The sequence below is a fragment of the Stenella coeruleoalba genome, assembly GCF_951394435.1.
Source record: "Stenella coeruleoalba genome assembly, chromosome: 2".
Classification (NCBI taxonomy): Eukaryota; Metazoa; Chordata; class Mammalia; order Artiodactyla; family Delphinidae; genus Stenella; species Stenella coeruleoalba.
The window spans coordinates 137,541,548-137,564,274 of record NC_137147.1 but is presented as its reverse complement, the minus strand read 5'-3'; the positions used below and the strand labels follow the sequence as shown (position 1 = coordinate 137,564,274).

General features: G+C 55.3%; 1 protein-coding gene across 5 annotated transcripts in view; it reads right to left on the bottom strand.

The window, feature by feature from the left end:
- Positions 1–22,727, bottom strand: part of TLE3 (TLE family member 3, transcriptional corepressor) — a 49,057-nt gene that overhangs the window by 11,429 nt on the left and 14,901 nt on the right. For 4 of the 5 annotated variants that reach the window (XM_079914564.1, XM_079914566.1, XM_079914565.1 and 1 more), the window contains exons 5-9: positions 15,529–15,591; positions 13,875–13,949; positions 6,037–6,241; positions 4,230–4,246; positions 523–642 (exon numbers count right to left, since the gene is read on the bottom strand). In XM_079914564.1, the coding sequence (XP_079770690.1) occupies positions 523–642; positions 4,230–4,246; positions 6,037–6,241; positions 13,875–13,949; positions 15,529–15,591 (480 nt within the window). The remainder of the gene's footprint in view (positions 1–522; positions 643–4,229; positions 4,247–6,036; positions 6,242–13,874; positions 13,950–15,528; positions 15,592–22,727) is intronic. The other variant, XM_079914568.1, reaches the window with a different exon arrangement.

The window sequence follows — 22,727 nt, the reverse complement described above, 5'->3', positions numbered from 1 at the left end:
GCTTTGGCTGTGCTACGTGTCCGGAGCCCCAGAACAGCCAAGGAGCTGAACACGGAGGGCCGGGCCCAAGGGCACCAGGTCCCACAGTGCATCGCCCCCTGCCCTCTGCCCCAGCTCTCAGCCCTGCTCGGCCTGGCACAGAGCAGACACCACGACCACCTGTAGGGTCGAAGTGTGGGGATGCCAGGAACGGTCCCCAGAGCAGACCGGAGGTTCTGAGGGGGCCGTGATGGCAGCAGGGGGTTTTTGGCCCATCGGGGGAGGTGCCCCTAGCTCTCCCCAGGCCCTACGGAGGCTGGGATGACTTCCCTGTCCACTGCCTCCTGGCCATGGTCCGCAGGCTCACAGGACATCGGTCTGTGGACGCTTCCCCTGCCCGGGCCACCTGCCCTCCTCAGTGCGGCAGTGTCTCCTGCCCCCACCTCTTCCTGACTCTCCCACGACTCAGGCCCCGTGGGGTCTCCCCCAGCCCAGCCCACCCAATCCAAACCCCGGTGGAACCCGCCGCGCTCTCAGACGTACGTATCGGCTCAGACTGTCCTTCTCCTCTGCTTTCCGCTTCTTGGCTTCCATGCTGTAGTCGGCGGAGCCCCGGTGCTTCTCACTGGCCCGCAGGCTTTCCGAGGGCGACACTGAGTTATTCTGGAAGCAAGGAGGAGAGTGAGTATGAACATTTCATGCACATATCGACATAGCTAAGTGACTCAGAAGGTCAGCTGAGGTGTCGTGTGTGTCCTGCAGGTCTCAGCTCCATCGGAGGTTCCCCAGGGACGCCTTCCCAACTCCCCAGATTCGGTTCCTCTGGGAGCACGACAATTCTCTTTTATAGCTGCTATTAGATAATTAACCCAGCACGGGCCGTCTGCCTCTGGCCTATGAGACTGTATGCCTCATGAGGGCGGGCGGGGGTCACGCCTGTGTCCCCCACCGCCCATCTGTGCCTGCCACATGCATTTGCTCCAAGAATGGATAAGCTCAATCTGCACTGCGTCTCGAAAGATGGATCTGAGCCGACAAACTGGGGCCAAGTGCAATACTTCACCTGCGGAACCCGACAGGAGCGGGGAGACTGACCGGGACGGGGATCGCCGGGGTGCCAACAGGCCTCCTAAGTGTAGGTGGGCGATGGGGCATTTTGTGCGAACACCCTACAACTACAGCATGGCCTTCTACAACTTTAGAGAAACTCCAGAGTTATAAAGAAACAGAAAATGCAATGTCATGAAGCCTTTCCCCTCTTAAGACAGGAAAAGGTATAGAGGACAGGCAGACTCCCCCGCTTTGTAATGACGGGAAAGGAGGGGCCCCAAGACAATGGGCAACGTGCTCAAGGTCCCCCAGCAGCAGGCAACACGAAGGAAACCCAAGTTCTGCAGGCCTGGAAGAGACTTAGCAAGTTCTCCCTTCAACTACAAAGCAAGTGAGGACAAGGAGAGTTTGGAATTTCAGGCCTGGGAAGAGGGAAGGTGGGCCAACAGGCGAGGCAGGAGAAGTACCGGCCAGCGGGTCCGGGGACGGAGCGATGCTGGAAGGGGAGAGCTGCCCGCAGAGGAGGACCCTGGCTGGTGGTGTGATGGGTAACCAGGAGCGGGCTGGGAGCAGGGAGGGAGGAGCTACGGGCAGGGGTACCTGCCAGCAAACCTCTGTGCCGAGAGAAAAATACCACAACCCCCTCCAGGGGGCTGCCGAGGCTTGCCCCTTCCTGAGAGGCCACGCGACCCCGGCCCCGCTTCGCTCGGCACCCTCTAGGGCACCTGCCCTGGATCAGGCCTGGGGCTGGATGCCAGGCGTGCAGGGAAAAACAAGACACAGTCCCTGCCCTCCAGGAGCTCACAATCCAGCTGGAGGGAAGGCCAAGTCCGCTTCATCCCCATCCCCAGGGGTGTGTGACGAGGCCACACGGGGACCCAGAGAGACGTCTGCTCCGAGGAGAAGGGCATCAAGAGGCAGCTGGAAAGTCTTCCCACGTCCCCAGCGGCCGGGGACAGTGTGCCGGAGTGGGGTGGGGGGGAGCGGTGCGGGAGCCAGCCACAGGACTTTATTTCCTCCCCTAAGCCGGTTTCTGGGCAGCCCTTCCCTGCCAAGCTTCTGCCTGAAGCAAATTAAAATGGCAGAGTTATCAAACCTTGAAGAAAATATGGAGGTTATAACGGAAGTGCAGCTCAACCCTCCCCGCAGCCGGGCAGGCGCGGCGGCGATCCACGCACAGCCGTGATTCAATTAGCCGGGGCGAGCGCCGGCAGAAAAATCGCCGTCATTTCATTTCAGTTCCTCTGACGGTGGCCACCCCGCGCTAAGCAGAAGCGCTCCCAGCCCCTCTGCTCTCGGGTGGGCAGGCGGGGAGGAAACGGGGGCGCGCGGCTGCTCGTGTTTCTCCCCGCGACCAGGGCCACGGCTCAGAGAACAGCGGGCTCTTTCTTCTCCTGCAGTCAGGCTGAAAACCCTCGCTGCTACCGGAGCAGAGTCCTGTCAGGCGTTTAGCGGCATCGATCCAGCCCGCCTCTGGCTGGCAGGCGGCCAAAAAACTAAGTATTTTTTATTGCTTCGGCTAGGCAAGGAAATATGAATGAAGCTACCTCTAATTGGACTCCAGACTAACCCCTCTGGGACAGCTTCCAGCCCCTCCAGCCGGTCCCCCTCCCACTCCGACACGGCCCTGTCTTTCCTGCCGGGGCCTCATCTGTTGACAACCTGGTTTCCAAAGGGCTGATTGCGTGTGTCTACACCCCCTCCAACACCATGGCCGCGTGCACACATGTGAGCCCCTACTGCCTGTCCCCGGGACGCCCCACACCCCCTCCCGGCCCAGGACGGCGTCCCGATTCCTTTCCACGGCATTCTCCAGTGGCCCAAGGATGGCCCCTCTGCCCTGAGTCTGGATGTCGGCGAGCACTGAGGAGCGAAGAGCCCAGCTCTTAGGGGTTCCCCATGGGTTCCTTCTAGCAGAAATCGTTCACAGATGGGGGCACAAAGCCAGAGTCAAGAGCGACGAGGACGAGCATGAGCATGTGTGAAGGCAGGGAAGGGGCCGAGCACTTCTCTGTGCGGCAGGTCCCTGTTAAGCAGGTTAAGCTCCGGATCCTGGGTCCCGTTCTGAGCAGGGGGTCTTCCTAGCTAAGCGGAGAGGCTGGCTGGGCAGGAATATTGCCATGTTACAGATAGAGAAACTGAGGCTCAGAGAGGCCAAGAGGACTCCCCAACGTCCCATGAATCTGGGACCAGACTGAGCCTTGAGGTGTCCAGCCCAGCCCTCCAACAAGGCCACCCACTGGGATCAACACTAAAGCAATCAAAATGGATGTACAGTTTCAGCTGTTCCTTTCTTACGCACCTAGCCATTCCTGGGCCCACATGACCTGGATTTCTGAGCACACAGGCAAGTCGAGAGGGGACGTGAGCACCGCTGCTAATGGGAGGTTTAAAGTCAGCCCGGGTAGAGGGCTGGGAAGGGGAGGTGGGTCGGGATGGAGGAGCTGCCCAAGGAAGCTGCTGTCTAGATGGTTAGTTAACTGCCTGACCTTCCAAGTCCCACTTAACACGAGGTAATAACCAAAGCCATCCTAACAGATTAGATGGCCCCAGATACGAGGACGGCGATGAGGAATAAAATAGCTGTGTTAATCGCTGGAGGATTTTTTTTTATCCAGACTCCACTGTGCTTGTTCAGAGGCTTATTCACTTGAAACAGAACCTCTGAGCCTCCGTGTGCTCAGAAAGATTTACAGCAAATCTCAGAGCTGACAGACACGCAGGCAGCCTGCCCTTAATGCTCGCTTGCTAGCACTTTCTCAAACCGAGTTAAAGCCTAGAACAGGGAGAAGCCTCAGGTGTTGGGAGGAAATGAGGAGGATATAGGATCATACAGGGGTCAACCAATCTGGGGGGCAGGGAGGCACTCCGGCCCCAAACGAGGGGGGGACACCAGGGTCCCGAGCTCTGGGCTCAGCCTGTGACTCCACAACCCCCCCTTGGAGGGCCCAGGGCTGGCTGGCTGACCTCTCCAGTAATCACCTCTCCTACAAAAGGCGTTTGGTTAGAGCTCACTTAGCCCAGCTCTTCATTTCACAAATGATGGCCCTGAAGCCTGGAGAGACGAAGGCTTCCCCAAGTGCAGGTCACTCAACAGGGGACAACACCCTCCTCCCAGGAGCCCACACAGGGTTAGGGCTGACCCTCCCCCAGCACCCAACCCCCCCGCCCCCCAACAGGTTCCAGAGTGCTGGACTTACCGTGCTGGATTCTCTCTCTTTGGGGACAGAAGGCCAGGACAGGAGGAGGGTCAGGTCCCCCAAGACAAAGAAACAAAAAAGAAAGCAAGGTCAGTATCGTCCGGTTGCCTTTTATGCTTTGCTAGTTCACGGGTTTTAAAACGAGCAGCGGCCTGGCTCTGAGTCACCGCGGGTCAGCCAAGGTAGGGCCATTAGGTGACGTCTCTCAGTTTGGAAATTAACCGCCCCAATCCCAATGCTTCACTCGGCCACCAGGCCCCGGCGGGGCAGCAGGGGGGGATCTGTGGCCTAGCTCTCCCTGACATGCGGAGAAGGGCACCAAGATTACTGGTCAGCAGTTTTTAAAGCCGTAAACTTGGGAAGGATCGTGCTACGCAAAATAGCCATGGGATCTGGGAGTTGAGAACATTATTGTTATTTTTTTGTTTTTTAAAGGAATTATCGGAGTGGTATTTTGGTGGTGGTGTTTTGCTGTATGCGGGCCTCTCACTGTTGTGGCCTCTCCCGTTGTGGAGCACAGGCTCTGGACGCGCAGGCTCAGCGGCCAAGGCTCACGGGCCCAGCCGCTCCGCGGCATGTGGGATCCTCCCGGACCGGGGCACGAACCCGTGTCCCCTGCATCGGCAGGCGGACCCTCAACCACTGCGCCACCAGGGAAGCCCGGTGTTGGGTGTTGTTTTTTAATTAATACTCTTCTCTGTTTCTTTACCAAGACGCCCCAGGAAGCTGAGGCCTCTGATTATTTGCCCAGCCAAGCACTAGCTCCCTGATCCTCCTGTCTGTTGTGGGGAGGCCCTCTTCCTCTGCCAGGAGGACCATCCTACTGCAGGGGCAAAAAAACGTAGTCTCTGGTTCCCACGACCTGCTCCTACCGCCCCATGGCCCCGGCCCAGGCAGGATGGTAACACTCCAAGCCCCCCGTGCCCAGGGCCGGCTCATAACACGTTGGCCATGTGCCCCAGTAAGTATCTAAGGGCAAATCAAACCATCACATGGTGCACCTTAAACAGGATAGCATGTGTCGACTGTATCTCGATAAAGCTGTAAGACTAATATCTAAGGGCAGACCACACAAGGTGGCAATCTTTGCAAAGGGTCTGCTAGGAAGCCAGGCCCTCTCCTTTCCCGATCAAACTAGGCCCCCTCCCAAGGCCCTTCGCAGCGCAGCTTCAGGGGTCTTCGCGGGACAGGCTGGGTTAAGGGTAGAGAACGTTCTCATTCCCAGTCTTCCCAATCATCTCCCTGCAGCAGTGTCACCACCACCTCTACTTAAAGACAGTCCCCTAATGAGGCTTTACTTGAGCGCCAACTGGGTATCTTTTTCAAAGGACGTGGTCTCTGTCCTCAGAGGACTAAGGATCCTGGTGAGGATAAAACACTTTCCAGGGTAGGAAACAGAAGAACGGTAACAAAGGGCTCCGTCTTGGGACCCCCAACTCTTGAACTCTTATGGGAATTTGAAAAGAGACCCTCAGCTTGGCCAGGAGGGCATCCTGCAGGGGTGGGACTGGGGCTGGCCCTTGGAGGGTGGACAGGGTGTGGCTAGGAAGATGGGAAGGTATTCCAGGAAGAAAGGACAAGATGTCTTCCAGGGCAAAGAAGAGAAGGTACACATCAGGGATTGGGGGGTGGCCTGGGGGATGGGGCTCCAGTTTCCATGTACCAGGATCTTAATAGATGGCCCCAAGCCTTTTGCTAACTCCTGGTCCTAGGGTGACAGCATTTGCTGTGTCTGTTCACAGAGGGGCCTCCGAAACCTCTGCCCCCAGCCCTGCACGCTGCCCTCCGCCCCTGCCCCGGGCCGCACCTCTGTGATCCAGTTCATGGTGGTTCTTCTCGTCCTTCACCGACAGGTGGGCCTGGCTGCCCAGGGCACCAAGCGCCAGCAGCCCTGAGCTGCTCCCCGTCACCGGGGGGATCCCTGGAGGCTGGAGGCCTGACGGGTGGGGCGGCAGCTGCACCGGGGGGCCGTGTGTGGCGTGGGAGAGGTGCTGCGCCTGGAGCTGCTGTTGCTGTAATGAAGTTGGTGGTGAGCGCGGCTGAGCGGGGAGGGCCGGGGAGGCTGGGCCAGCCCTCTCGCTCCTCCAGGAAGTGCCGGGGGCACGTGCCCCCCGTACCTCTGCCCCCAGCTCAGGCCACACATGCTGTCATGCTGGAGGAAGTCTGGTAATGGACCGCAATTGAGACACAAGATCTATGATGGCAAACGCTCCACCTCCTCTCCAACCCCAGTCTCAGGACAGAACTTCTCAACGCATGTCTCCAAGCCCAAGATAAATACAGCATGCGTTTAAAAGCCAGTCGTCGGGGCTCCCTCTCCGTTGAGGGCGATCCACTTTTACGCTCCCGACGGCCACAGTTTTGCTCATGCTTGCATGCCTGCAAACGTCAGCAGCCGGCGCTTCCCACCCTGAGCCCGTACCCTGGGGAAGACTCCCTAATCCTGAGGAACTCCAAGCCTGTCTTACAAAGCGGAGGCAGGACACGGCAGAGGAGTCCCGAGATCGAGAGGAGTTTGGGGCCAGTGGAATGAGAGCCGACGTCACCGGACATCAGAGTGGAGAACAGGGTAACAGGAGGAGTGGGGGCTTTGGAATCAAGACAGACCAGGATTCAAATCCTGGCACTCACTAGCTGGGTGACCTCAGGCAGGTTACTCACTAAGTGATCTCATAACAATAGCTAAACGTTTCCCAGAGGCCCTTCCAAGGCTCCCTCCCCTTCCAAAATCTAGTCGTGCATTAAGTCACTTATTATCAATAGCAAGGGTAACAATCCCTAATTAAGGATTCCGCTTGGCACTAGCCTCAGGGTCTTCTTTTCCCCCTTCCCCTTGCGCTCCCCCAGCAGCCAAGACAAAGCGCCCTTTATCATTCCCAAGATTGCGTCAAGAACCACGGGCACTGTGGGGCACGCTACGCCACGGCTGCATACTTCATAGGGACTGAAATATGTCTTAGGAATGGCTGGGCCCTTGGGTACACATACATCTTTCTTCTCAACGAGCACAACAGGAGGGAACAGAAATTTACTGAATGCCTGAATCCATGCCTGGGTCCTTTCCAAATATTTTCTCTCACCCTTCCAACTACCTGGCAGAAGGGTTCTGCCCATTTTACAGATGGCAAACTGGCACTTAGGGGCTGGAGGGGGCAGCCAGTAACTAGCCAAGTCTCACCCCTAGTGGGGTATCTGGACTCAAATCTGTCAACCACCGACGTCAGCCAAAGAATGTTCCTAAAAGACCCTCCTCCCCAAAGCAAGAAGAGTTGGTGGGGGTGACAAAGAGCTAAGACGTGACGAGCTCACCTGTCAGTGTGAACCGTGGCTCTCAGGCCCCTGATGAACAGACAACAACACACAATGCAGGCCCACGGCTCTGGACAGACGTGAGGCTCCGAGAGGCAATGAGTGTGTTTGAGGTCAGGGATTAAGAGCCCCACTCTTCCCCAACTAAGCCGCCAACCGCCAACCTGGTGCACCCCCAAATTAATGGCACCCCCAGTCACACCACACTCCTGGCCCCAGAGAGCTCATTTCTCAGTTTGGGGAGAAAGGCTGGGACCCACGGCCATCGCTCCAGACCTAGGACATCTCTTGGTGGGCAGTTTACGGAAGCCGCCGGTGGGCACTGGTCCAGGTTGCAGCCTGACCCCAGATCTGCCTCGAGACGCCAGAGCAGAAGCGAAGCCGAAGGGCCCCCTGGAAGCCCTCCCCATCATCCGGGTCAGAACAGGTTCCTCCTTTCTGAGAGTTATGACAGCTCAGACTCTGGAGCCAGACAGACTAAGGAAGATGTCCCGCTCGATCTCTTATCAGTTCTAAGAACTTAGACAACAGTGGACCTCTCTCAGCCTCAGTTTCCACATCTGCAAAGTGGGGATCAGAATGCAGCCCATCTCTTCAGGTTGTACAAGGATCAGGTGCGTAACTACATGTGAAGGCAAAGTAGGTGTTCAACAAACATTAGCAAAAACTATGAGTGGACCACAAATAGAACTGCATCTTTCTCTGATCTTGGCAACTCGTGGGCTCCAGGAAGAAAGGACCTTGTTTTATTCATCCCAGCACCTCGGGTGGGGCCTGGCATGTTTGCCCAATACACATCTGCTGGGTGAATAAATGAAAATGTTGGAAAAGGGTTTACACAGAGAGGCTGGGAAGTAAGTCAGCAGAGTGGCTCTGTCCAAAAGCCATCCACCTGCCCAGATCCAAGCCTCCTCTTGGTTGGGAAGAGGGGCATCAGTGGCGCATCCTGCTTCCCAAAACACGAACCAGTGAACCAGCATCAGAAACTTGGAACAAAAGCTGTAGTTGCAGTGGCTGTTTGGAAGACAGTGGCTTTCAAAGCTGCTGAGCTTCCCAGACGGACAGGTTGGTTTTCAGCTGTGGCCCGTCAAGCAGGAGTGTCTCTTCTTTGCAACAGAGGAAAGGCAGCTTCCATGTACTTCTCATCTTCAAATACAAGAGCACCCCCTGCACAGCCAGAAACTCCCCTGAGGTCTGCTCTGCGTGGCTGGAAGGCATCGTCGGGAACGGCCCAGCAGGCTCCAGGAAGCAGGGACAGAGAGCCGACCTCCTCCCAGGCTCCTCTCCTGGGGCGAGGACAGACGCCAGGGCTTGTTGGGCCAAGGGTCTGCTAACAACAGTCCTGGTTGTGATAAAGGGTGAGATAAAGTCTTTGCCGCAGCGGGGCAGGGGGAGCCGGCTGGCAGTGATCCACCTGTCTCTCCGTCCCCGTGTCGCAGGCAGGGTACAGCCATCCTCAGGCTGCATTTCTATCCCTGTGACATATCTGTGACTTCAGAGGGCGATGTGCAGAAACACAGTGACATCCGAGTGGGAGGGTGACAGCGTTTTCAACTGGGGACAAATGGGATCAAGTCCACCGTCCGAGGAGGGAACTGGGCTTCACCACTCTGCAGCAGCCTGTCCCTGGCTTCCACCATTCCCTCCAAGACCAGGATTTCTCCGTCCACCATAGGAAAGGAAGTCAACCACCCACCCCCCAACCCCAAAAGAGGGGTGGGGCGTCTGGAGGCAAGCCCCCTCGTGAGCACGCCCTCCTCCCACCTTTAACATTTCACACTGGGACAGCAACCTGTCAAAAAACACGTCCCATGGGGCAGACGCGTGTCCTCACGTGTGCCACATGCCCAGTTCCCGGGCTCCGAAAGTACGGCCACTTACACGGGAGGCTGTCAGGGAGGCCCGCGCTGGCCGAGTCTGTGTAACTGGACTGTGCACACCACGCTTCATGCCTCTGCAACCTGATTTAACGCTTCGCTTCTCAGGTTCATGATTTGGGTTAAACCTAGTGAAGTTGTCTAAGCATTTCCAGGGCTGAGACCCACCAAGGACCTCCAGACAGAGTCCTAACTGCATAAGATGCAGACGCCCTGCCCTCCCAGGAGAGGGAGGGCAGCCCCGGCCTCTACTTCCTGCCCACGGAGGTGGCCCCCCAGCTCCAGGCTGAATTGTGCCTTCATGCTCTGTTATAGCTTGGAGAGCTCACAACAACCCCGTTATCCCCATTTCAGAGACGGGAACAGGCTCAGGGGAAGGTGAAGGAACTCCGCTAAGCCAAAGTAACCAGAGCCAGGACGCAAACCCAGCACGACTTCTCTCTACCACGGCCCCCTGGCTGAGAGAAACAGATGCGTTCATTCTAAGGCCCGCTCGCCGCACCATCCTTCTCCCAGTCAACTGAGTCCAGCTCGTCGGCATCCTGGAGGGAACGCGAGAACCTCAGGACTGGCTTCAAACTACCCAGTGTAGTTTGTAACAAGCGAAAACCTCCCCCTTCCTCACCCCGCTCACCCAATTTAAAAAAAAAATAAGTAAGCACCAACAGGGACCTACTGTGCAGCACAGGGAACTCTGCTCACTATTCTGTAATAACCTAATGGGAAAAGAAGCTGAAAGAGAGTGGATACATGTATACGTACAACTGAATCACTCTGCTGTATACCTGAAATTAACACGTTGTTAATCAACTATACTCCAATATAAAAAAATGAAAAAAAAAAAACCAATCAAGCCAACACTTGTATCTTCCACGAATAATTTCCAAGGGAATGCAGACCAGATCGTCAGTGGGGCCAGTGAGGTACATGCCCCGCCACCTGCCAGGTTCAGTATCCTTGGACTAGCACGGAGCAAACTAAAACACGAGTTCTGAAGATGGTGGGTAACTTCGGCTCACAGGGTCTCTAATCTGCTTGGAGGGACCTTGTGCAAGCTGCTGGCCAAAGGACAATATTTCACCCCTCACGCTCAGGAATCTTTTGACCCTCCAACGATCCCCCAATAACTTGGACCCAAGAAAAAGGAGTGTATAACAGGTCTGCAGTAACTGGGTCCCGGCAGGCCCTGGCGAACAGACACACACCTTCAGGCCTGCCTTCCCCAGACGGTCACTTGAGTTCCCAGTGGCCCTGTGTGTGGTGGGCGGACTGGGCCAGCAAGCCTGGGCTTCCGTCAGCCCCTCTGTCCTCTGTCCCCTCTCCCCTCACACCAAGCTGACGCTGGATTCTGGCCTCTCTCACCTGGAGGGGAGGCCCTGGAAATACTTTAATTCATGTGATAAACACACACCACTAGCTGCAGGTATGCCCACCATGCCAGACGTGTCTACCTGACCTCTCATCTCTCTCCGAAATGAGCCAAGATGTGAACCCAGAATCCTTCCGCCCCATGCCCAGGAGAGCCCCAGATGACTGACTGAAAAGGGCACGTCAAAGGAAACTTGCCCAGCCCTTTTCCATCTTTTCACAAATGGGGAAAACAGGCCAGAGGAATGAAGTGACTTGCCCAAAGCCCCCGCTAACTCCCAGACCAGGGGGCTGGGCTACTTCTCCCCCAAGAGGGGCAAATCGGACAGTACCATGTGGGTAGCCACAAGGCTTCTGGGTCCTCCCCTTCACTGCCCTTTCCTGCTGGGGCAGGACTCCTGCCCTCTGGCCATCAGCCCTCCCGGCCCCCTGCCACCCTCCTCCCATCGCTCTCCCGAGTCAGCCCGGCCGCAAGCCCGCTGTCCCTCTCCTTCCTCCTTCACAGGATGCCCCGGCTGGGCGAGCCATCCTCAGCCGTCCGTAATTCCTGCCTTGTGAGGCTCTGTCAGGCGCACTGATTAGACGGCTGCCTTCTTAATGACAGGGAGACGGCCGCATTCACTCAGAGCCGGAGAAGCAATTACCTCGAAAATGGGGGTCACAGGCCCCACTCGTTGGCTTTAATTGAATTCCAATATCTGCCTCTAGCTGCCTTGGCCTAACGTGTAGCTTCCTAAATACTCCTTGAAGGAAGTGGAGCTAATCCAAGCAGCGCTTCTTCCCCCAATTCCACTCTTCTCTTAGAACTTAAAAAAAAAAAAAAAAATTTCATAAGAGGATTTTAATTCCAAAGTTGGGGGTGGGGGGAGACAGTGGGGGAGAAGGGACTCCACTGCGGCCACGGAGGGATGGGAAGGCTGGGCCTGGAAAGCGGATAGGGAAGAGGCTCTGAGAGAGGAGAAGTATCAGAGAACGCACTTCCCACCCCGAGCCCTCATCTGCCACTCTCAGCAAAGCCCCCACGCTGTGAACTGGCCACTGAGGAGGACACGGGCGCCACACCGGGGCCGGACTGGACGGGAGGTGGCGGGGGGAAGAGCCCTAAGCCGAAAGCCAGCCCGGGGCCTCTGGCCTGGCGTTGCTCCTGGACGGTGTGTGACCATCTGTGAGTCACTCCCCGTCTCTGTAAAGCAAGGGCCTCGGCTGGATCAGTGGTTCTCTACCACGGGCCGTTTCGTGCACTGCCCCTGCCCCCTGCCGGGACATCTGGCAATGTCTGGAGACATTCTGGGGTGTCACAACTGTGTGTGGGAGGGTGCCACTGGCATCCAGTGGGTGGAGGCCAGAGCTGCTGCTGAACACCCTACTGCACATCCTCACAAAGTACGTGGCCTCAAAGTTCACGAGTCTTGAGGCTGAAGAACCCTGGGCTAATAAGATGGTTTCCAAGGAGACTTCGAATTTTACCATATTACGATTTCCCTGCTGGGGTCTCTGCCTCCCAAGCTCACTGGCTAAAAGCAGTGACCAGTCGCTCCCGTTCCCCTTTCTGGCCTCCTCTCGGCTCCTCCCCCATCAACACTGTCAGGATTCAGACGAGGCTACTGCTCCCGCCCTGGCCGTCCTCCAGCAGCTCTCAGCAGCTGCCACGGGACTCAGACCGGAAGGACAGAGCCCAGTAACCATCACGGGGTCCCAATACTGTGTAGGAGGATCAGTACCCGCCAGCATCACTCTGTCACTCCAAAAGCCCACCCTCCCGGCGTTCCTGGCCCAAAGAGATGAGCTGGTCCGCCCCCTCCTGTAACAGACGCAGAAACTAAGGCCCGAGGAAGAGATGGGACTGCCTGAGGTCACCTGGGGAAGAGGCTTAACTAGAACACAGGTCTCCAGGTTTCTGCCCCAGAATGAAGAGCCCAGAGTCATCATTCAACCCACCAAGCAGAACATCCTAGGCCTTCAGTTCCACCTTGAAATAATGACCGTACTTAAGAACAAGCGGAGGAATGAGGACCAATCAGAGGGCTAGAGGGACCTCAGCCAACCAGTCCACTGCTTCCCAAGCCTGACTACCCTTCCGAATGATCTAGAAAACTTCAGAAACACAGATTTCCGGGTCCACCCCAAACCTATGGAAAAGAACTCTGGGGTGAGTGCCCTAGAATGTATTGCTCAGAAGCTCCGTTGGGGACCTGGACTCAGCCATCTGTGGATGGGAAGCAGTGATCTCACCCACCCTGTTCATTTTAGGGACCAAAGGTGGACGGGTGCACCCTGAGGCTAAGAGCCTTGCCCAAAGTCCCCTTAAAAAACCTGTTTCTCCTCAGATGCTCGTCTTAAATATCCTTCAGCAGCCTCATACCAGAGCAGCAAGCAGGAGGAAGATGCTGTGTGAACCCCACAAATGCACTGAAGATGTAAGCCAGGTAGGAGCACTAAAGGCGAGAGACCGGGCTTCCTCCTTTCACTGAGGGGCCAGACCAGAGGTGGGCCTCACGAAGCACTCTGCATTATCTTTTCCTGTTCCCGGGTGAGACGGGACTTCTAGAACATCAGGGAGACCTAGCCAGGGACCCTGGCTGGACCTGACATGGGCCCAGGATGAAGACTCCGCCAGGCAGCTCAGCGCATGGGACAGCAAGGCCCAGCCCCAAATGCCACAGCACGTTTCACATCACAGTACAGCAGATCCTGATCCCAGGTGGCCAAAGAAGGGTAGACCTTTGCCAGTGAGGGGACAGGCCCCTGGGGAGGTGGGAGAAACCAGGTTGGCCTCCAAGGTGATCCCAGAGTCCACCCCCGGCTCAATGCCGGAGATACCGAAAGCTGGGAAAGGATGGGGCTGATGAATTTCGAGGCGGATCGGGTCGTGTCGGGCACCGCTTTAACTTGGGGAGTGAGAGGCAACCGGGGAGCCACAGGGGGAGAGCTCTAGGCGGGTCCAAGCCCATGAGATGCTGGGAGAGCCCGGAGCCCTGGGGCTGCCATTCTTTGAGGCCAGCTAAGGTCAGGGTCCATCTCTGGTTATGGTAAGTGAGAGGAATAAAAGGGCTATACACACGGTGAGAGGCAGATTGGGGAGTCCACGTACCCCGATGATGGCATTCAGCTCCGTCATGGTGACCTGCTTGGCTCGCTCCACCGCCTGCGCCACCTGCTGCTGGTGCTGGAGGGAGCGGGTGTGGGTTAGAGGCGGCCGCCTTCCCCAACCGACCGCGGAGGCACGGGGGTAGGGGACAGGTGGTGACACAGGAGGCAGAGGAGGTCCACTGACCAAAGCAGGACACAGGGAGGACGGGGGACCCTTTAAACCCTTCTCAACGCGTGCCTATTACTTCTGTAACCCACACTTCCCGGACTTTTAAGTTAAAATATAAAAGAGCCCAAAGAGGGCTATTTGTCGACCGTCTCCCTCCGCCAGGCAGACAAAAAAACTTCCTTCCAGGCATTTGAGACATAAAAAACTTCCTTCCAGGCATAAGTCCCCAAACTAACACCCAGGCTGGATATTAGAAGACGCTACTGAATGATTATTCATTTCCTAAATGTGGTGACAACAGTGCAGTCCCGTAGGAGGGTGTCCTATTAGGAGAGGCAGCTGGAGCAGTGAGTGCTGTGAGCTGTCAGGGTGTTTGCAACTCACACCCAAAGGGTTCAGAGGAAAAGCACGTGTATCTACAGATACTCACCCTGGATCTATCTAAATAGAAAACGAACAACAACAAAAAAACGGCACAACCTTATAAGCTGGGAATTGGGTGATAATGTGTCGATGTAGGTTCATCAGTTACTCTGGTGTGGGATGTTGATGGTGGGGAAGGCTAGGGGACGTCTCTGTACCTTGCACTCAGTTTTGCTGTGAACCTCAAACTATAAAAAATAGTGTCTATTTTAAAAAAAAATTTTTTTTTTTAGTGCATTCATTCCCTTCAGCCTTGAGGTGAAACCTGCTTCTCCCCTAACGGGTTGCAAACTCCTAGGACATCACTATATCCTGTTTTTACATGAATTCAATCAAGTACGGGTCACTACTGCGACTCAAGAGACCCAGGAATCCCGGAGGGAGCGAGGGTGGTCTAAGCCACTGACGGGGGCCTGGAAGGCAGGCCTGCCCCAGGCTGGAGTGAGCTCTGCTGGATGGAAAGGGGCCCCTCTCGGGCAGCCCACCCATCTGCCCTGCACCACGGGGCCTCCTTGCAGATGCTTTTCTCCTACTGCCCACTGGTCCAGCCCTGCCTCAGGCGGGAGTCTCTTGCAAAAGTGCGCTTAGAAGATGATGTGACTGACTTGGTCGTGCCGCTGATGAGGACACTCTGTCCTGGGGGCCGGGGTCCCCTTTGGGTGGTAGTTCTCCTTGCAGGGTCTGGCCCTCGGTGCTAACTGGCCAGGCTTCCTTGCTCTTAGATGTCTCCAGGTGTGGAAGCTGGGGCACGGGGAAGCAGAGGCTGGGAATGCTGGTTGGGATGGGGTAGGGCCGGCGGTGGGGGGAGGCACAGCGGTACCCACTGCCCACTGTTAGCCCCTCCACAGGCCAGGACCCTCCTCTCGGGGCTCAGGCAAGGGCAGAGAACAGGTTCCACTGAAGGAGCAAGTGGCCCCTCTGATGTGCCAGAGGAGCTTCTGTAAAGCCCCAGGCTGTCAACTTCAGTCCACGTGAACGGACAGGGGCTGGGGCTCCGGTGAGACCCAGGCAGCCACTGGGCTGCTCTGCAAGAAACGGAGGGCACAGTAAAAGAAGGGCTTACCTCTTGTGACAGGAAAGGCATGATCTGTGCTAAAATTGTGTTCAGTCTCTTCGCGATCTCTGTCTGCAAAGGAAAAGAGACTGCGTGAGGCTCAGGCCAATAAATCAAGTCGCCGAAATGTCAGACGGTGGAAGGACAAGCTCCCCCCCAAACCGCAGACCCCCGACGGGCTCCATCCTTCCACCCTCGGTGGGCCTCCTGCCAGGAGGCCTCGCTAAATCCGCAGCGTGAAGCAATCTCTTCCAACTCCCTCCAACCGGGCTGCCTACATTTCAGGGAGCTCCAATTTCCTATCAGAGGTGGTCTCTGTGTTTGGTTCAGAGTATCCAGTTCGCCTCCTCTGGATGGAAGCCCTAATCAAAACAACGCAAAACTAAACAAGAACCACCTCCACACCGCCCACTGTGGTGAAACCCATCACAAACAAGAGTGAAATGCAGTGTGGTGAGAAGGAATTGCTATGCCGTGTGGCCCCAAGGGCAACAGCAAGCCAGGCTCTCGGGCTCCCAGACAAATCAGGAGGTGATGGAAGACGCCCGGCTGCATGTGCCAAAGTGTTCCCTGGGGCCAGCCTCACACCCGGCGGTATGTGTCTTAAAGGGTCTCCCTCGCCCTCCACTTTCCACTGCTGCCTGTCTCCCACCAGACCGATCCCTCACCCTTATATGTGCTGCCCAGCCTGAAATCCCACCGTTGACGCTTCCTTTTGGGGGGCATAAAGCACTGCCTTCTCTAACATGATGCTCGGGATGTAACCGACTGGATCCCTAGCCCTTCATCTAAGTTGACCACAGAAACAATTCTCTGCCCCACTGCTAACCCTCCAGAAAAGATCACATTCAGAAAAACATCAACTGATTTTGCCACCCGTGTTCCATGTGAAACCATCTCAGATGAAGAATGGTTTAGAAAAAAAAGAAAAAAGAAAAAAACAGTGGGGCTAAATGGCTAACTGAATCCAGACAGGAAGGCCGAGGACCAGACAGACAAGTTTCAGAATTGCTTCTCTTATCTCCTTCTGAATCCCAAGGCCACCAGGACTGAGGTCCCAGAGCTGGCTTCAAGGCTCTCATCAGCACATAGCCATCTTTCAGAGACAAAACCATGACAACAGCCTTTAAAAATCTGTGATCATCTGCATGTCAAATGACTCTGGATGAGAAATCCTCGTGCACTTAAAATAAAAGCAATGTTGTCTGAAGGCTTACGAACAGACCCTGGCCCTCAGGAGAATTCCTGGGGCCAGCACCCCCTCCTCCCCCCAGCCCCCAGCCACTCATGAGTGATGAGGATGCCCCTGGCTTGTGAAGAGACAGGCCATGGACCAGGAATCTGATGGGCTTTTGTGGTCCCACGTCCTGGGGCTGCTGGCTGCGTGCCTGTCAGGGGCATCAGGGACTCCTGGGTGGGGATCAGAGATCACCGCTCTCTCCTGGAACACTCTAGATTCTCAGGAATAGGGCCAGTCTTGCCCACTGTGGGCATCTGGGGTAAAACAAGTCTTTGGTGTGAAAGACTGTCCCCCATATCCTAGACCAACTGAGTGCCAATAACGGTCCCCACATTTCTAAACTTCCAGGGTGGAGAGGGTGTATCATCCTCGCTAAGCCCCATGGGACTCACAGCCACATCTGCACATTCAGGGTATATTCCAGCAAGGGCACTGTATAACAGTCTGTCGTACAAACTGGGTTTGTCAGCAACAATGCTATTGACATTTGGGGCCAGATAATTCTTTGTTGCGTGGGGCTGTTCTGGGCATTGTAGTGTTTTTAGTAGCATCCCTGGCCTCCGCCCACTGGACGCCCGTCATTCATACTGTAAGGAACCTGGGACGATTACTAATTATTGTATTTATTAATCTAGGTAAGTGGGAAGAGTTCTACTCCAAAACAAGGTCCTTTCTCACTTATGTTCATTTTTCTTCCCCCAAACTGACTGACAGTGGGCAAGAGGGATAAAATATAAGAGTCAGGGTTGTACACGTCGGGAGTTCTAGAAACAATCAAATCAGTCCAAACCCGTAAGAGCAACATAATCACTCAACTGTCACAGGTTTATGTGCCAAATAAGAACAGAAAGTTTTATTTAAAACAAAAAGCAAAGAGAAATAAACAAAATAAACCATCCTCACTGCTAGGGAGCTCATCGGTCCAAGGCTTCTTACCTCAAATGACTGGCATAGCAGAGCCTGGTACGTAGTAGGTGCTCAGTAAATGTTGAACCAAAAGAATCTCGCTGGCCTCCCCGCATTTATTTTTTGAGACTTCAGATTGCAGTGGCCCCTGGCCAGGGATCTGGGCCTGCCCCACTGTGGGAGGTATCTGGGGGAGGGGCAGTGGCGGACGGAGCGCTGACCTACAACCAGGAGCACAAGTCCTTCATCGACAGGGTGAGGCAGTGGTCAAGCCAGACCAGCCACAAACCGCCCGCTGGGCTCTGCCTGCTGCCTCCGCTACAGCCAGGGAGGCAGGCGCAGGCTCGGAACCTTCCCCATCACTCTGGCCTGCTCAGCAACTACAGCTCTCACCGTTTTTGGGGTGGGTAGTTATAAAGGAGTCCCAGCTGTTGCTTACTTCCTCTAGCAAACAGGTCAAGTGTCAAGATCTTGGGAGGTAAAGGAACAAAATGAAAAGTAGCTGACCTTCCCTCTCCCCGCATCTTGTAGCAAATGTGCGGCCACTGGCTGCCCCCAGGTGGGATCTTTCCCCTGCGCGGCCTGGTCCAGAGCCCAGCATCCTCTGGTTATGAGGAAAAATCTGCCGGGATTTCACATAGCTCTTCCTGGTTCAAGACCGGTTCAAGCCTGGCATCCAGGCTACTAGGTGACCACGGCTGGGTCGCTCAGAAGCCCTGTGGGGGGCTCAGACCAAGTCCCCTCTCATCTCACCTTTCCACCCACAGGGAGCAGTTCTTGCCTCCCAACCCCACACATCACGACCAGCAGAACAGATATGCAATATTCCGGAGGCCTGGGCTATCAGCCTTCAGGCTCTGTCCTGGGGCCCAGACTTAATGAAAAGCGGCCTCCCCGAGTGACAGGAAGGACTCTGGCCTGCCACGAGTTAGGACTGTATAGTGTTGGGGGAGGGCAGAGGAAAGGGGGTAGTGTCACACTTGGTCCCTGTCCTCGTGTTTGGGTTTTTTTTTTCTGGGAGGAAGCGGGGGTGGAGAAAGCATGCGATCCCATCCTTCCCAGCTGGGACCGTCCCCTGCCGGGGAGCAGCTCTCCCCTCCTGGTCTCCCCACCATGTGCGAGCAGGAATCGAGCCTCGGTTTCCTCTACATAGACCATCCAACCCTGAGAACGGGCTCAGCGCACGCTGGTGCGTCAAAGAATGAACAGGAAAACTGTTCCCTAAACGATTTTTCTTTTCATGTTTATTTTTTTGAGGGTGGTGACGGCAGGAGTGGAAGCTCCCGCAAATAGAAAGTCGACCGGACAGAACCACTCTTAACAACAACGATAATAATAATGGCTAACATCCGCCGACCCAGCTGCTCCAAGCATTTTGCATGTGTGAGCTCACAAGAGCCCTACAGGGAAGGCACTCCTTATAAAGCTCCAGTTTTCAGATGGGGAAACTGACGCCTGGCAATTAAGCAACGTCGCTAACCGACTTCCTACCAAGAAGCCAAATTTTGACATTTTGAGGGAGCTCAGAGAAGTATTTTTCAAAGAAAAACTACTGTCAGGGTTAATAATTGACAGCATTTCCGATTAGGGCAGCTGTTAAAACAGCATCTGATCCAACTCAAACAAGCTCTAAACATCACTTCCAAGAAAGGAAAGAAAAATAGAATCAAGACGTGTGACTTTTAACAATCGGGACAGGTCACAAATCACAAATCGGAACTAGATCCTACGTTGGAAAGCTCCTTTTGGCCTTCGGGGCACCCTGTTATCAATAAGGCAGCTGGGGCTCACGGGGTGGACCTTCATCCTTCCTCCATCCTGGTCCCAAAAGGCCACTGCCTTTGAGTCAGAGCCTCGGAGGAGAACCTGGGAGGTGGCAGGTGCCAGGCTGCGGGAGGACGGCTTCCTTTGGAAAAAGGTGTTTGGGGAGCCTGGTGCCGCCTTTGAAAGTTTCTTTTCAAGTGTGGTTCAAAGAAGGCAGCTTTGCTGGTGGAAAAACATCGTTCCTCAGAAGGAACTAAGCTCCTCGACGCAGACAGAGCAGCCGCTCAGAGAGAGAAGCGTGCACAGAGATCCCGCGACATCCGGAATCTGCCCTCTCAACTAGGTGCAGGAGGTACACCTGCCCTGTGTCCCCGTCCAGACTGTTAGGCAATAAGTGACGGAACACAAGATGAGGGGGGCGGGGGCGAGTGTAGTTTCCCAGAGAGCAGTCTGCTCCACGCGCCTTAGTGACTCCCATTCACGCGATCATCTCATCAGAGCAGAACCTCTAACCATCCTGGGGTAGACGGAGGGCGCCAGAACTTTCTCAAAGTACGCCGCTCCAGCCACACCCTTGCATTCACATTTGCTGCTGTTCCCATCCGTTGGGCCTTGACCCACGACACTGAAGGGAGATGGAATCTGCCCTTGGTCCACACCCCGAGCAACCTCTCGCCCTGACCGGCAGCACCCAGCCAGGCTTCGGTTTTTTTTTTTTTTTAATTTAACTGCCTGCTCAAGTCACAGCTGACAGCCACTTCCAGAAGACCGTCTCTCCAGTATTTGAACTGCCAGGTCGTCTGGACCGATCAGCTCTTGAAAATGCACACTTCATTCTAACCTCAGCCCAATAAAAACGAGGAGAGGGAGGAACCTGGCCGCTTTAAAGAGCACGTTCTGACCCCGGAGCCACACAGAAATGACCTGGCGTCGCCTCCCAGCTCGGCCTCCAATCTAGCCGCATGGCTTTGGGCAAATCCCTTCCCTCCTCTGGGCTTCAATTCTGTCGTCTGCAAAACAGAGGGATGGACTGAATAAATGATAAGATCCAGGAGCCATCTTTCAGAGTCTGAGAACGCTAAACATTCCTGAGTTGCTCTGTGACACATCGATTCCTCCAGAAAGCTCAGTAAAACAGAGCAGAACGTGAGTTCAAAGGGTGAGCAGAGAAGAGGCAAGCCGACTTGAGACACGGATGGATGCCGGGCGGTGGGCTAGGCTGGGGCTGGCTGGGCTTGGCCCCCAGGCCCAGTCTTCACGGCACAGACTGTTCGAACGTGTCCATCAGCCATACTGCGCCCAACGGTCACAGAGCAGACAAGAGCAGTGATGTCCTATCTGTAGGTGCCGAGCACCTCCTGTCCGGGTTCTTGCCGTGATTCACAAGGAGCTGAAGACAGCCAGGCAAGGGCTCTTCAAGGTGTCTCACTTAGTGGAAAGTAACAGCAATTAGGCAGCCAAAGGGCCGCTCCTAGGTTCCCGGTTTCACTTCTAAAACAAGCATTTCTTCACGGGACAACCAGCGTCTTGGGAAGAACAGAGTGCTGTGATTCTGAAGCCCCGTGTGTAGACGTGTGCGAGAAAAACGAGCTGACGGAAAGATACCTACGTGAGACGTGAGTTACACCCCAAGTCCCGTGGAAATGGTGCTCCCCCCCCCAGCTCTGCGTCCGACAGGCCATGTGACCTCTGGACCGCTGGCTGGGCCTTGGGTGACTCCTCTCGAAGCATGTGTGTCTGGGGTGGACACCTGGTCTGCTCTGGGGTTCTTGAATTTGGATGGGGTTTTACCTGGCTCTCTGACTCGAGTCCTGGGGTGTTCAAAGGGAGGCTGCCTGTCTTGAATTAACATCACAGGGGCACAGGGAGAGGCTGGGGGCCATGCAGAAGCAGGAAGCTGTGGCAGCCAGGTGCCACAGTCACCCCGCAATCAAATACTGGGAGATTCCAGAACAATGCATCCGAGCAATCTTACCTTCAAGTATCCCACTGCATCTCCTAGGCAATTCTAAACTGACAGGCCCTCAATTATTGGACTACGAGATGAAATTCCTTGCCAAGCAGTTTCTCCTCAGACCAAGCTCAGAGAGCTCGGAAACAAAGCAAGTGGACGTGTTATCACCAGAGAGAAGGAAGTCCAGGGACAGGGAGGTGTGAGACCTCCAGCAAAAGCCAGTGCCGGGTTCCCAGGCCCTGCTCCATCCCCGCCAGGCACTGGCTCTAGGGGAGAGCAGCTCCACGGTGTCTTTAAGGAGGGGGGAGTAAATGACCTACTTGGCAGCCTGGGAGATAATGACCCCTGCTCCTGCAGGGGCTGGGGAGGTTTACATCACAGATCACTCAATGATAGGTGAGCCTCCTTAAAGGCCCTTTTAGCATTGACATATTGATCAAATTATATATAACTACAACGCCATTAAATATTTATGCTTCCGAGGAAGCCTGCTGAATTCTTTATGCAGGGAGGGCTCGGAACAAAAAAAGGCCCAGCCCTGGTGTGACCCTGAGGATCTGTCTCCCCGGGGAAGGAAGGGGACGCTGGTTGGGGCCAGCCTGTGACACTGGTCCCCGTGCCCTTCACACAGAGTAAAGATGGCAGAGAGGATTTAACACACTTGCCCTTACCCAGCGAGGACAGATGAAAAGCAAGGGAGTCTGGGGGCCCTGAGTTGTGACATGACCTTCCCAGGTGCTCCCCTGAAAGGAATCCCGCCTTCCTTTTCTGTGCCCACCAGAAGTCTTGGACATTTTCTGCCAAGAGTCTAGGGAGTAAGGGAATTGGGAATGGTGACGCTGAGCGAGGAAGCGGGGGAGTGGCGTGGGTGGGAGAACAGAGGACGCATCTAGGCCACTGACCCTGGAAAGAGTTGGCAACGCAAAGTCTGGAGACCTGCATTTCCGCCCCAGGTGTGTCTTGCGCTAGGACCTCAGCTTCCATTGCATGAAGGAGGCAGACTTGGGTCCAAGTTAATAATCAGAGCTCTCAAAAACAAATTAGGTGCTGTGTGCAAGTGAGTACCCCGTCCCGGGGAGCATTCAATGGCAACCCTACAGGGACACGGGCGTGGATACCACTCCATGGGAGGGACTTGGAAAGGTGACAGCCAAGTCCCTCCCTGGCTCTAAGACTCGAGACTTTCATTTCTCAGACTCTCAGTTTCCATCCACCGGGCTTCCTGTTAACAAGATCCAATAATCTTTAAATATTTGTTCACTTTAATTTCTTGGCTCCCAAACACATTAAACTCTGCTTGCCTCCCACCCCCACTCCAGGGAATGGCCCTCAAAGAACCTGCTT